At 46.9% G+C, this 15,249-nt stretch overlaps 1 protein-coding gene across 2 annotated transcripts; it reads left to right on the plus strand.

Annotated features, from left to right (window-relative positions):
* The first annotated feature begins 238 nt into the window (after positions 1 to 238).
* LOC135906393 (uncharacterized) lies at positions 239 to 15,102 on the plus strand. 2 transcript variants are annotated; one of them, XM_065437773.1, is made up of 6 exons: positions 239 to 370; positions 1,743 to 1,983; positions 5,137 to 5,484; positions 6,189 to 7,077; positions 9,720 to 9,880; positions 13,870 to 15,102. In XM_065437773.1, exons 2-6 carry the CDS (start codon positions 1,755 to 1,757, stop codon positions 14,793 to 14,795), a joined length of 2,553 nt encoding a protein of 850 aa, XP_065293845.1. In that variant the 5' UTR covers positions 239 to 370; positions 1,743 to 1,754; the 3' UTR covers positions 14,796 to 15,102. The 2 variants fall into 2 exon arrangements, with proteins under 2 accessions (XP_065293845.1, XP_065293846.1); XM_065437774.1 differs by lacking the exon at positions 9,720 to 9,880 and having other exon boundaries at positions 13,870 to 14,078.
* Positions 15,103 to 15,249: the final 147 nt, after the last annotated feature.

Here is a 15,249-nt window from a genome sequence, read left to right on the forward strand (position 1 = left end):
CCTGTATGCGTGACCAAGCACAGAAGCTCCAAAAGACGCACCGGAGAGTTGACTGGTAGGCTGAGTTCTCGCATTGTAAATTAAATGTTCTTTTTCTTGGAGAGGAGAAACGCCGGCCGTCCATGTAGGAAATGTTCAAGCGTTTCGAATACGTTGCATACATGGCGCAAAGGAGAAATTCTCAGACCAGATCGGCGCATGCATAAATTTAGGGATGAAACTATATATCGCAGTCTCATTAATCTCAGGGATGTTTCATCAACCCACAGGGAAAAGAAGACGAAGAAGCACCTCAGGGGGCAGCTGTCGACCATAATTTTTCCGCTCCTCTGTGACAGCGCATCTTGCAATCTGAGAACATCTGCTGGTGGTGAGTGCTGGTGGTGCTGTAAACCCTGCTGTAAACCTTGCTGTAAACCCCTTTGAACTACGAACTGAACTATTTCAGCTGCTTTACGAGATTTTATTCATTAGCCCTAATCGAGCTCTTTGGGATAGCAGTCAACTACCTATGCTCACAAAAACTTTTCTTCCGAGTCCTTAAGGCTGAGACTCAAAGCGGATTACATGTGGCAGATACTTCTAGGTGTATTTCACTATTTGGCAATAGTACATAACATAGTTAAAGTGTCAGCTGTCGCTTTTTCGCTTCTAGTGTTTCTTTTCGCAGCGTCTAATAACTAAAGCAAGGTACTCCTATAGTATTTGCAAATTTCTTTCTAGCAACGTACTGCTTACGCATAAGCTACAGTTACTGGACCTGGTCAATTTTGTGCTTGCTCCGCACGTCACGCCCATGCGGAAGACAGAATTAACGTTGACACTTGGCCTCTCACTTGCAAGTTACTACCCATAGTTAGCCTAAAGCCTTTTAAAAGCGGCTTCAGTCGGCCATAATTCTTATTATGGCTCGTTCACATGGCAGGACGTCCGGCATATCGAGCGGGGCCCAATTTCCTGCCCCTGAAATGCTGCGTCACTCACACTGCTCGGCTTTCGTAACGCCGGAGATGCTCCGAACTCCAGAAATACCACAAAAGTTGTTTTTTATTCATGAAGTGCCTGCTGGGATTTATCGCACACGGCCAATGCCGCCGACGCCGACACCGACGACACCGGCTTTTCTGCGACACAAGCTCCTTAACGCTGTCGCGTGAAAAAGCAAGGAGAGAGAGCAATATTTCACTACTAGCGCAATCTGGCCAGTCGCATATCCACGAACTTACACGGCGGCCTGCCTGTGTTTTCGTCGTGCGTCATTTCGCCTAGCTTGCTCATGAAAGCTTCGCTTGCCGATTCCCACAGTGTGTGTGATCTGCATAATATTCTTTCCGTGATTTTCTCGCCTCACGTCGAGGCGTCCTTCGCGGGAGGCCACGAGGGGTGATCCAGTAGCCGGTTCGCGTTACGACTGGTGAGCAGTGATGGATTCCGGCTGCAGCGGTGGTAGAAGTAGGTCTGGAACTGATTAACGGGACTTTTCGGCGGAATTAGCCGCTGCAGAATTAGATGCCGCGCCACACTGGACGCGCATCGTCTCCATGTAAACGTGCTTTCAGGCTAAACAAACGCCTCTGCGGAAAATAAAGCATCGTAACGAACGCGCAAGTTACAAATGCAGCTAGGGATACGCGCTGCCTGAAACGAACACTATTGAACATTTGCCTCTGCCAGGTACGTTCACTCGGCCGTGTCTTCCACAGCCACAGACGGATTCATTGCACACGTGTTTTCCTTCGCAGCTGACTTCATAAATGACGCAAGCGATGCAAACGAAGCGGTCAGCGTCATCGAAAGGTGCGGCGAGAGCGTCAGCCTCGGCTCCACAACTGGGGGCTCGGTTTCCCCCTACTCCGTCCGGCCCGGTGGGACCGTGGGCGTCTTCTTCGGTACCCTGTATGACTGGAACAGGACCTGATCCATGGTGGAGAGCTCCCATGGTGGACGCCATGGTCGGCATGGGAATGTTATCGCCTTTTGCCGGTCAGTATTGAACGCTATAGACGGACAGAGAAACACAGAATCAGTCTAGGCTGATGAACTATTCTTTCAAAACACCATTTTCGTTGTCTTTGCAGAAAAAGATGTCCTTTCTACACGAGCAAAGAAAGACTGCAGTTTTTACAGCGAAGCTATATAGGGCTAGCCGATTCGCCCGTCCGTCCGTCCGTATGTCGGTCGCCTGTACGCCGAAAACTCCGCCGGCTCCACCCCATCCGCGTGCGCGAAAAAAAGAAGGAGAGAGAGAGAGAGAGGCAGGCGATTAGCCAACACCACCTAGATAGCACAAGGCCTGTTTACTCCGATTCATGACATCACACTACCTGGCCCGAAATTTTCATTGAGAAGGCTGGCGTTTGAAGAAAGCGGTGACGTCAAAATCACTTTGCCTACTCGGGAGCAACCCCATTAGATCTTATAGCAGTCAGGCCAGGTAACATGACGTAACGGATACGAGAGAAAAGGCCTTGTCCTATCTACACTCCATACCATACGTAGCAGTCAATGCTGTGGAAGGCGCAAGAAGTTCGGTCAAGAAAAGTTGCCACTCCGCGCGTTCCGTCTATGCTTCGCTGTGCGCTAACAGCGTTCGCCCGCGTGAGCATGCACATGAGCGTCCACGCGACGGGTTGCAAATAAAGAACTCTAAAAGAACAACAAAAATAAATATAATCTAAAACAACGCATTAGCAGCCTCATACTCAGTGTGTTTCGCTTCTAACGATAGAAACTTGTTTCTTTCGATACTGAGCCTATATAAAATACAGTTGCTCACAATTGCGGTCAAAGAACATCGAACTATATCCAAGTACCAACGAAGTCTCAGCAAGAAGTCTCTCTGGCCTCCACATCGTTAACTGCTATGTCTGGAACGGAGTATAGGTGATGTTGGATTAGGTGCGCCAGTAGTGACGTTGTTGCTCTCCGTCGCAGCTGAGCGCACGCGCAGCACTTTTTCTCCAGCTTCGAAAGTGGGCAGGCCACGTGTCATACATACTCCTGAGGAGCAGGCAGCTTTCGATCAGCAATGCGACGAGCAGAATCAGGAACAAGCTCATCTGCGCTGTGCCGATGCTCAAGCCCGGGCACAAGAACAGGGTCATGCAGCCGAACGAAAGGAGCAACTGCGTACCGAGGATCCGGCAGCATACCAAGCCGTCGTTAATGAACCGTTGGGATTAACCCAGTGATAAACACCAGGGCCTCACGTTACAGCTTCGCTGGTTAACCACTGTGCGGAGTGCTTGAGCGGTGATCTGTTTCTTTTTTCATTTCGTGCCAGAACCGCAGCGCCTGTACGTCAGTGTGACGAAACAATTTTCAAAATACCTTTTTTGCATCATAGCCATTATGCATAAGCAGTTGTTAAAACTTGCTATTGGCTCTTTTAGAAAAGATTGCCGTCCACCTTTACAGAGAAAATATTAACTGTGAGGACTGAGTAGACGCTGTCGAAATTCATGACGTCAGGGTAAGCTGATGTGGAAACATCAAAGCCGCGGCACTAACCTCATTTTTCTTTTTTCTTGGTTTTTGGCTTACTTTGCCTCTTCTCACAGGAAGAGTGCGTTTTTTGTTATTGCAGAAAAGCAGCTTGCTAGTAGAGATAAAATATTTTGTTTTTCTTTTTAATGTACGTTTATTTACAAAATAGTTTCTGTCCCCATATGTCGGTCCCTCGAAACACCTTCCTGGCAGTAATGTCTTTAATTTTGCGCGTTTACTTCCACATTACGCACATACAAAACATACTGGTTCAATGCCCAAATATAGTTACGCTGGTCTCCTTCAGAGGGTTGGTATGTTAAACTTTACTCATACAGTGTTCCTCGAAAAAAAGAGGTTTAGATAATCAATGTTTGTACTCCACTGTCACGTAAATTATTTGTATTACCACACATACTTTCTTAGCGTTTCCTGTCATCTAAAATTGCGTCATTAAACGACACTCATTAAGCGTATGGTCAGTTAAGCTATATCGCTATGGTTAGATGTGTGCGTCAAACGTTGCTGCCCCCATTTCCCACCACTCCCTGCGGCACAGCATGGCAATTTCCAGCGGCTGACCACTGTGATGTGGCTTTCTTGGTACACGCGTGTACGAGAACAAAAAGGCACGCCTTTACCGCGCAACTAGTGCCCCGCTTCTCGAGTTTGCCGGTGCAGCCGCGAAATCACACGTACGCGACCCTTGAACAAGCTCACGTGGTGTTCGCAGTCTGCAAGAAGACGTACAACTAATCCCGTGAACGATGTGTACGCATATCATGACTGCTGAGCGGTTCGAAGAGGGTACAAATCACGCCAGTACTAAACTAAGCTAGTACTAGTACTAAACTAACAGTACTAGTAGTAAACTGTTAACAGCGTGCGCATTGTGCCATCGAATGAGCGTGTGCGCGTGCGGGTTTGTGGGCGCATGTTTACTGAAGGGCAGCAGTAGCGGCAATCGTAGACATATTTTGCAAACGATTAATTTTAGCGACGCATAAGATAAATATAAGAACATCTGACAAACACGTGTGCAAGTGTGCCAAGCCTGTCGATAGTGAATTACTGTAATGTGGTCAATTGGGCGTATTGGTACATATTTAAAAGGCGGCAGCGCGAAAAAGACAGGCGCGAAGACCTCGTCCTTGTCGTCTTGTCTCCGTCCGTGTGCTTTTTGCCCTGCCGCATTTTAAAATTTGAATTGCTGTAGTTCAGCGAAGTGCGGATGCTGCTGCGGCTTTATTGATATAGTGGTCAGTGTGTAAGTCATGATTCTTTAGAGACTTATGCGCGCACAAAGACAGGACGTCGAACGAAGAAGGGTCACACACCATGCGCCTTCTTCGTTCGATGTCCTGTCTTTGTGCGCGCATAAGTCTCTAAAGAATCACTTACAACCAACTCGCCCAAAACGTAACGATTCTGTAAATCGTAAGATGGGAAGTCAGGTTCACACGAATGATTGCTGAAAGTTTTTAACACAGTCGTTCCGTGCGCAGCCAATCTTTGACCTCCTAGTCATGTATAGTTTTCATTTCTTGCCCATAATGGTTTGCATCTCAATATGTCAACGCTAACTAATGGTGTACTTGATAACGTGTCTTTTTCTTTTTTTTCCTACTGCCGATTCTTGTATTTATGTAGAAGTCATAGAAGTCGGAGATCAAGGGGTCGAGAGATCTGATGCATCGCTATCGAGGAGAGCATCACGAGAGCTCACAAGCCGCAGGCAGAAAATGGCTTCCCAACGCCATTTGCCTTCAGGGCCAAGGTTTCCACCACCCTCGAGGAGGAAGATGACTCCTTCATCTTCCATGCGGGAAAGGGATTTTTCTCAAAGACCACTCATGCCGCCTGGCTATTCCCGGATGCCAGGAATGATGCCTGGGAGGAGGCCTGGCATGGCGTCTGGTATGATGCCTTCCGCCTACCCGGGCATGGCTCCAGGAATGCCTATGATGCCAGGAGCGCCTATGATACCGATGATGCCGGGTAAACGCCAATCCCGTAATATTTTGCTTCTTAGTGCATTCCCGTTTCCTAATTTCAATCTACACAAAATGTTTGCTCCTATCGGGCAACCTTATCCAAGATATTAGCCGGGGGTTCATAAATTTTGTAAGAACGTAAGCGTTGGGCCGCTGTCGTGATATTTCAACTTGTGAATTAAAATTAGTAGGAATAACGGCGTACGCAATGTACCTATATATTGCAGAATTGACGACAATCGCCTTCCAAAGCGGATGCAGTCTTATTCAAGCGAATAAGTGAGGGACTTTTTATAGGAAGGTTCAGGAACATTACGGCCATCTGGGGTTCTTTACCGAAAAAATATACACATTTAAATATACGAAAACTTTCTTTTTCTTTCTTTCTTTCCTTCATTCCCACGTCATGTGAGTGCAAAAACCGCTTGTGTACATGGCTTCAAGTGTAAGTCCAACCACAGGTGACGAGTGGACAACGTTGCTCCGGAGCCGTCTTCCACGTCCCCTATCATCGTCGCTCATTACCCATAGCACGCAGCGCAACCTTAAGTCCATAAAAGCCTAACTATTAAATGTATCAGCTGCGATCACGCGCATGTGCGCATGCACAACTACCGCTGCAGACGGTGATATGTCCTCTCATTGCCAGACGTGTCAAATCACCCTGTGCCATAATGTTTCGGCACCGTTACTGCTTCTTGCGCGCAGGCACCATTCCCATGCACCCCCAACAGGTGACGGCTCAGGCTGTGGCGCCCGGAGTTGTTACTTTGCAAGGCATCGGCTCGCAGCCACGTGTCCTGACAGTGCCAATGGGCGGAGGCGGCTCGAGAACCAGCGTCATCCCGATGCCGATTCCGATGCCGATGCCACTGCCGATGCCATCGCCAGGCGGCGGTGGCGGCCAGGGCCCAGTCATTTTGGCAGGCACGTCGCCTCCGGCTGCTCAGCAAGTGCTGTCGTACCCGGCACCCTATTGCCACCAGCATGCTCCTCCGCCTCAGCAACAGCCGCCCGTTAGTCCCTTGGCGGAGGCGGCGGCCGTTACGATGATGATGCAGCAGATGCGGTTGTTGCTGCATCCGCCCTCACCGCGGGTACGACGCACAAGGCCGCCACCTTCACCACCTCCTCCACCTCCACCACCCCCTGCGCCGGCCCCGGCTCCTCCTGTCTTGCCTCCGGTGGTCGTCGAAAACGCACCTCCAGACGTGATAGCCGCTCTGCAGGCGATTCTCGCGCAACAGCAAGCCCAGGGTGCTGACGCACTTGGTCTCAAGAAGCCCGCCAAGGCAACCGGAAAAACGAAGAAAGGCGACAAGTCCAAAGGAGGCGGCAAGAAATCGGATAAAGCCGGTAAGGAAGAGGAGGGGGATACTGAAGACGATAAGGAAGAGAAAGAAGAAGAGAAGCGAGAAAAAGAGCAAAAAAAGGGAAAGAAAGAAGCGGTAAAGAAAGGAACAGGAAAACAGGAAGGGCCGGAAGCTAAGGCGGTCGATCGCTCCGGTGGATCTAGGTCTCAAGCAACACAGGAGGGAACGACCCAGGGTAAAGGGCCCGACTCCAACGCACCCGCTTTAAGTCTGTCTTTTCCAAGGTAAGGCGAATGTTTGCCTGCCGCGTAAACGCAGAGCTCGCAAGCTTGTCTGTAGTGCACCGTCAAGCATTTATATTTCTAAGTGCATCTGTGAGCTCGAGTGACCGGTGAGTTGTGTGATTCCGTAGCTACTGGACGAATGGTGTACAGAGAGATGAAGAGTTAAAGCGATCAAGAATGGGTGACGAAGCGAAGCTTTCTGCGCGAGCCAACATTTCGACCGTCGTCTAGACGAAGAAATGTCCACTTGTTAATACGCTGCATCGTAGGCTAATTTTAAGGACGGGAAAGATGGATTGCGCTGAACGTTATCTCACACCCGCTCAGTTTCCTTAGTGCCTTCTCCGTAGGCATTGCTACGAGACATGCCGACGAAGGTAAACAGTAGCGAATTATCGAATGTCTTCAATTCGTTCTCTCCAGCAGCAAATTCTGAGAGTGTGTTCTCGTAGACTGCTGCTGTTCTTGAGCTCCAGTGCGTTACGCAGAAACAGTCGACGATGATTCTCAGTGTAAGCGGATGGCCAAACGCGTCTAGCAATCCATTCGCTTAATTAAAGGAATGCTGCCCTTCAAGGTGTGCGTTTGCTGCAGCTAAGATATTTCGCTAACTTTTGTTCCTTCATTGCGTAATTCCGTAGAAGACAGAGCCGTTGGCCAGCACATCCGTAGAAGTATCGTATGTGGCTTTACACATAAGCCACTTTGTCACATATGTATTGTCTCCAGTGGCTCATGCGTTGGTGTGGATTTTTTTTTAATTATGTGGTTTAACGTGCCAAAACCACTTTCTGATTATGAGGCACGCCGTAGTGGAGGACTCCGGAAATTTCTACCACCTCGGTTTCATTAACGTGCACCTAAATTTAAGCACACGGGTGTTGTCGCCCCCATAGAAGTGCGGCCGCCGTGGCCGGGATTCGATCCCGCGACTTCATGCTCAGCAGCCCAACACCATAGCCACTGAGCAACCACGGCGGGTCGTTGGTGTGGATGGCGATGGCCACCCTCGTTTCCTGCAGCCCACAAAGGGGAAGAGGGTGGCTGCCCTCTTCCTCTTTCACTCACCACAGCATGGAGACCTTCAGATTCCCTGAAGCTTCCTGAAGATGTTATACTGCTCCCTGAAGACTCCCTGAAGGTGTTATAATACAGGGTGCTCATTCTAGAGGTCTTGATGAATTTCCTTTTTTCTTTTTATTGCCTGTTGCGGATGACAAAATTATAGAATTTTAGCTATATTATTCAGCGAAGCAAGGGTTACTTGCACGAGAAACGAAAACACATATTTAACTATAATCAACAAAAAATTCGTCCTTTCTTGATTAACTACTTTGCGGCGCATACTGAAGTTTACGAATTGTAGCCGCTGGGCTTGCAAGGCGTGTGCGCTTGGCATGAATTTCCAGAAAAACACCAGTTTCGAGATATACGTCATCAAACTCACCATAAGAATGCACTGTTGTTCCACTTACCTTTCTTTTTTTTTTTTAACGAAACGCTGTTTCATGCATTGAAGCACAAAAGTAACTGCAACGCCCGTGTATTTCTTCCACACTTTGGGAAATAATATTTCCACACAGGTGTCTTCCCTGAAATTCCCTTCAAGTGGAAGATACGCCTTGCAATATCACCGGCTACAGCTTGTAGATTGCAGTATGTGCCATAAAGTAATTGATTCGGAAGGTAGTTAGGGAATGTTTCTAGATTAGTTGGGTGGGTGTTTCGATTTCTCGTGCTAGTATTGTCCACCTCTTCGAATAATCCAGCTAAACGATGACAACAATTCTAACTGCCACGAGCGCTTTCCTTTGTTTCCTTCTTTTTTTTATTTCCGTGACACTTAAAACTGATCACCCCGTATGCAGCGTTCCGTAAGCAGCGCGCCCAGTAACTCGGTCGGGCAAGAGCAGGCGCCATTTGCATCGGCGACTTTGAATCCGCGGGCAAAACCCGACCACCAGGAAAATGGGTGAAATAGGCAGAGAAAGCTATTCGTTTCGAAATACTTTTCCCGACACAAAATCTTTTTTTTCCTGACGCTGCTGGTCTAAAAAAGAAAAGGAAACGAAGTTACGGCAGAACATATCTGACGATGACTATCAACGTTAATGCGACTAACAATAGAGGAATGTAGAGACACGCCGTTTTGCTCAGGATCACTTTTTATTTCCATTCTGTTGGGAGATGGGGCGGCATAGGCTGAGAATGCCTATCGCGTTATTACACCCTGAGGCCGCAGCGTCTGCCACTTCGGACGTCACAAGGAAAGCTTCACTAAACGCGGACTCCCAAAAGCAGCCGGTTTCGTGCCACCCCCACTGAAATTTCGGGGTTCAGCATCTCTGGCTTGGAATAATCGAACTACGGCGCGATTGCATAGGCCCATATTTCAGGCGTAAAACTTTTACTTAGAGGACCTTACGTTCTCGCTTTATTTTTTCAGTCGCGCCGTGAAAGTTTCGTCATGTAGTGTCTCGATGTGAAGCTGCGCCGTGTGTAACCGTCAGTGCCGCTAAAACGGTTAGACAGTTGCTGGCGAAGCGAAAAGTGCTTGAAGCATCCAAGCAAATTATAACCGCATTGCAATGTGCACTGCAAGAATCGTTTATCAGCTCTGCTATATAATTTTCGAATCGCAGCACGACCGCGCTTGGAGATCACCCACTGGTCACCGAAGACGTGACTGAGATTGCGAGCCGTCCGTGCTACCTCGTCTACGCCTGCTATGCCCTCTTCATTATCTTCCTTGTGTTCATGGTTGTCTTGGCCTTGGTACCTACTCTGTTTCAGAGCTTGAAAGGTGGCATCAGCTTTCGTCACTTGAACGATTTAACGAAGTCATGGCTATGTGCTTCCTGTGTTTATCACGCTTTATGGAAGGATGTGGTTGTACTTTGAAAACTCGCTTGTGATGTATGCAGGGCTAAGAAAGGACAGACAACTATATTACATTCAATAGGCATTCAACTCCAACTGTAGCATGTTAACGTATGCGTGTGGTATGTCTCTTCTTTGTCCTTCAGAAAACGAGGGGGGGGGGGGGAGGGGGGAGCATGGTGCGCAGGTTCCTCCCTTTCCCCTTGAGATCTGTTTCTTTCTGGCAAATTTTTCCCGCGATTTCTTTTAGCACAAGCACTCTTTACCACCCACCAGGCAACGTGATTAAGACCTTACTACTCAATATACAAATTTCTGCCAAGAAGTAAGCACAAAATTTGTTTAGAGAGCTGTGATATTGCTGCAAAGTTCAGAACATCTCGAAAAGCCAGTTTCTCTTTGTTCATTTTTTTTGAACATCCAATCATACCCATCCTTTGAAACTGCTTGAGAGTCTGAATTGAAATTCTGTTCACATCACTCCCTGCAATCTCAGTTCATTTTTCAACATTTCATCAAAGCTTGTCCTGTGGTCGCGCGACACAGGCTTGCACGTATCTTGATCAGAGTATTCAAGTTACGGAAAATAATTACTTTTGTAACTAACATGGTAGCCTACAACTAAATTTGTGAACTTCTAAGTTACTTGTAAGCTACTTATGGGATCGCGCCAGGTGACCCTTATTTGCCGCTAGCTCAAGGCCTTAGGATGTTCCGCTTGCTTTATTTACAAAACAACAAACAAGTGTGCGTGCGCAAAAACAGTGTTGGAATCGTTGAACTGCTGCAAGAGTTCGCACACGTCGCCCTGGGACTTGTAGCATTTTTTTTTTCAGTAGTTTACAAGAAGTATATTTGGTCGCGGCAGGTCTCTAAGCTAGATAGCAGAGCCGTCGCAATGCAGTGACAGTCCAGATCTTTGTCGTGTTCTTACTGTACCCGCCTTCCTGAAAATTTTGGTTTTCTCGCCCACCTAAAATCATCGATGACAGCAAATAGTTCTCACACCCATCATAATGCGCTTTGTTCAGAGGCTGCAGATATCTGATTCATGTAAGTTTGCGCCATGCGTGTGTCTACGCTTCGAAACACCCGGCGGGAACTTCGGGCCTAAATGTGCTTCATTGCGAATACACGTACGGAAATCGCAATTTATTGGCTTCAAGGTCCCCAAACCACCTCTAAGAATTGGAACAGAAAGACCAATCACGTATTCCTCTCCCAGCACTTCCGGTCCCTTCTGGGCACGTCGTGACGTCAGCGGGGTCATGCATACGTGGCGTCAGCATGGTAAACTCCGTCGCTTGGTCCATACTCGAGGGACATGAGATCTGTTTTCTGCACGCCTCTGCTATGCAGACATAACACCCACTCTTTCTCATCGTGTCGCTTGCATGTCGTGCGTAATCAAGTGATTTCCTTTTTCTGTAACGTGTTTGAAATTGTGCGTGCGGCGGACACCACGTGATGACCTAAAGCTCGCGAGTCCTAATAAGCGGAAGTTATGGCACTGTCCCATAAGAAAAGCCAATGTGGCGAGCAGTACTGGTGTGGCGTTGACGTATTCCCCAGGGAAGCATGCGGCGAGGAGGAGAGATCGCCCGTCGGAAGGGCACGAAGGCTAGAGAGAAACCGGTTGCTCGACTTCGAGCATAGAGTGGTTTGGGGGCCCTTTAAGGGTGAACCACACTCTCGTTTTAGCCGTTTTGCGTGTAACTTTATTACTCAGTCCCAGCATGGCTTGAGATGCGGCGCAGTGTCGGCGATAATACTGGCACATGCGAGACCGTGTTGCATCAAACCGCTTACGTCACGCTTGTGCCGACTCACCGCATACAAGGCGTACACTCTATAAAGTTGAGCAGGATGCGTTGTTGGGCAAGTTGGTTCATTGTAATTGGGAACATTGGTTGCGCTTACTAGACAATCACATGTAAGAAGACAGAACAGGCGCAAACTAACAACTGAGGTTTATTCGAGAAAAAACACTTATATATCACACCATGCCAGCGCAGGCGCTTCAGGGTATCAGCAGCATAATAAAGAAAACCAATGGCGTGGCTTACCTAAACATACTATCTAAGATACGTGCCTCCCTATTGTAGAGCATGACCGATGTGTCACTGATGCATGCTTGTCCCTTCTTTTTTATATAATATGATTCAAGAAGTTCTCGTGCTTTTTCATTATGGCACTTGCGCAGGATCTTAACTTGGTCGAGCAGAGGCCTGCATTTGTGGTCTAAGCAATGCATGGGTAAATGACGTTGCTCCCGGTTAATAATTGATCTTTCGTGTTCTCGGATTCGCACGTTCAAACAACGGCCCGTCTGGCCTATGTAGGTTTTGCCGCATGTCAGGGGAATCTGATATACAACGCCAACTTGGCAATCTAAATAGGTGTTCTTGTGTTCTTGTGTTTCAAGGGACAAGCATGCATCAGTGACACATCGGCCATGCTCTACAATAGGGAGGCACGTTTCTTAGATAGTATGTTTAGGTAAGCCACGCCATTGGTTTTTTTTTATTATGCTGCTGATACCCTGAAGCGCCTGCGCTGACATGGTGTGATATATAAGTGTTTTTTCTCGAATAAACCTCAGTTGTTAGTTTGCGCCTGTCCTGTCTTCTTACATGTGATTGTCTAGTAAGCGCAACCAATGTTCCCAAGTACACTCTATAGATGATAAGAATGGCACTCAAATAAAATTCTAGAAAACAGGGGATATTCTGACTACTACCGCATGCCTGCGGCATTTTAATGAAAAAATTAACCAGGAGATTGACTTAACAAGAAAAGAAAAAGTCTGCTGACCCCCCAACATTGTTACGAGTTAGCAGAAGGGGATACATGTGCCATGGGATGCAATTGATGAGCTCAAATAAAAAAGGTCGTAGAAGTATTTTTTTTTGTTGCTAATTGTGCCGTCAAAATTTCAACATGCGCCATGTTTCCTCTTGACCAAATAATGGAACTGCACAAATTTGGTTAACAAAAACTAATATTAGTGCCTACGAAATTTTTAAATGCTTAACATTCAAAGCCACTTAAACAAGCTGCGAAACCACATTAATAATTTTTAAAGCCCGATTTCATATCGTCAAAAAAGTTGGTTTCATAGCTATGTCCCTGTATTTCGATAGCATTTTGCCCATTAAAAAGAGCAAGCTTTGCAGTTAATTTGAAATACGAATAACGACTTTTTCAGAGAGCTAGTCAATCTTTTTAGTTATGTCGTACTTGATGACTAGTGGCATGTAAGCTGCAAGTACGATGTAATTAGTTACTCTTCAGGGTGGCCATAACTCTCCTCAGTTAACTATTTAGCGTAGCACTGATCAACTTGTACATACATACATACATACATACATACATACATACATACATACATACATACATACATACATACATACATACATACATACATACATACATACATACATACATACATACATACATACATACATACATACATACATACATACATACATACATACATACATACATACATACATACATACATACATACATACATACATACATACATACATACAAGTTTACCATGCGCATTTACCTACACATATATTATGTATACTTCCTAGTTTCAGCACAGGCTAGAACATCACTGTGCAAGCCCGGGCAAGTATATCTCTTTTTCTGTGGAATTGGGCAACCGAATGAAACGAGCACAAAAAAATGAAAAAAGAGAAAAAGGAAGTAAACATTCTGCTCCATTACCTGTTACTTCTCTTTAGTAATCCGGACAACAGTTTCCGGACAACAGCGTTTTAGTGTTTTACATACCATTATTGCGGAATCAGAGTTATGCCCAAGTTAAAGCTTCCTCCTTGGGTAAAATGGGGGAAAAAATCCACAATTTCCTAGAGAGCTCAAGTCTGTTTCGTTTTTCAGGGATGGTCGGTCTCAAAGCTCGGCGAGCGGTGGAATCAAGCCCTGCTGTCTCGAATGATACAAGCTCGTCTGAACCAGTAATCGCCGATGACGGTACAACCATGAACCCGTTCTTCGACGTCACAGAAACCTTCGGCGAAGTGGGTGTCGGTGACAGTCTTCTAGATTTCGAATTGCCTTCTCCAGAGAGTTCACTTAACACTGCTGGGTTCGCCTTGGACTGGCTACTGGGCCTTGGTTTAACCCCCGGCGCTCAAGCTACGGCATCGAGGAGGCAATCTACACGCCGTCTGCTACCTTACTTCAACGAGCACGTGCTACTTAAAAATGGTACAAGTTTACGCCTTAGGACAAGTTATCGTGGGAACCTCAGCCTAAATATGGCGGACAGCCGGCAATTCGACTTGCCGCTGGCTCTTGGCTTGGACAGCGACGGTAACACAGACGCCCCTGTCGATCGTACGCTCATCAAGGGTACTGAAAACGCCAGCGTCGAGTCAAACTCGACACACAGCTCCTCAGAAGCGATGTTGTTGACTACAAATTTGTCGGCGAACTCGTTCAGCAGACCTACCTTAGCAGTTCTCGGTTCTAGCGAAACGGCGAACTGGAATTCTGAGACAGTCGAAGCTCGGACTCAGACGGTAGTGGACGAATTCCCGAGCGATTACGCTCATCGAGAGAACTCGAATAGGTCTCGTATCTCATGGCCGGACGAGGACGGACGTCCTCCTTTTCCTGAATCTGCGTACGCCGATTGGATTTCTACCGAATACCCGTCGCATTCGAAGTTCCGGAACCTGACAACTCGCAAACGACGCCGCAATGTGACTCTAAGCTTCTGGTTGCCGCAAATACCAACGGTGGACGATAGGAGGATCCTCTTCTACAGAGTGCTTCGGGAATCCGGCGCAAGACGTGATTAACTTTCGCAGGAATGAAATGACGGCCAAAACTACGGGATTTAGACCAACTTCGACGACTGGCACTGTTTGCGCGGTGACCCTTCTCAAACAACTTGAAGTGCGGTGTTTATTCGTGTTTATTTTTCAGAAGAAGCTTCCTCTCAATCTTTTTTTTTTCTCGCCATGCAATAGCGTTATTGCTCGGATCACAAAAAACTGTTTGACTTCTTTTATGCGCTCACATTGAAGTTAGATCCTCCTAAAATGTACGAATTCTCGCTTGTACGAACCTCAGTATGCGCTTAAAGTTGTTGTCTCCTTAACTCTCTATTATGGCGTTACAAGAGGACTGTTTGGCTTCTTTCTTTGTACGCGCGTTCAAGTTATCTAGTTACGTATGAATTCCTGGTTCTACGAACCACCCTATTTATTATAGATTGTTGTTGCTTTTTAGTTTGCCCTTTCTCTACTCTAT

This window comes from Dermacentor albipictus, chromosome 5, assembly GCF_038994185.2.
Source record: "Dermacentor albipictus isolate Rhodes 1998 colony chromosome 5, USDA_Dalb.pri_finalv2, whole genome shotgun sequence".
Lineage (NCBI taxonomy): Eukaryota > Metazoa > Arthropoda > Arachnida > Ixodida > Ixodidae > Dermacentor > Dermacentor albipictus.

What these genes read in the sequence shown, in the direction of transcription:
- LOC135906393 (XM_065437773.1), top strand. Translation starts at nt 1,755, where the DNA reads ATGACGCAAGCGATGCAAACGAAGCGGTCAGCGTCATCGAAAGGTGCG. An exon ending in AATGTTATCGCCTTTTGCCG is followed by an intron (nt 1,984 to 5,136) that starts GTCAGTATTGAA and finishes GTATTTATGTAG; the next exon opens with AAGTCATAGAAGTCGGAGAT. An exon ending in TTAAGTCTGTCTTTTCCAAG is followed by an intron (nt 7,078 to 9,719) that starts GTAAGGCGAATG and finishes TTCGAATCGCAG; the next exon opens with CACGACCGCGCTTGGAGATC.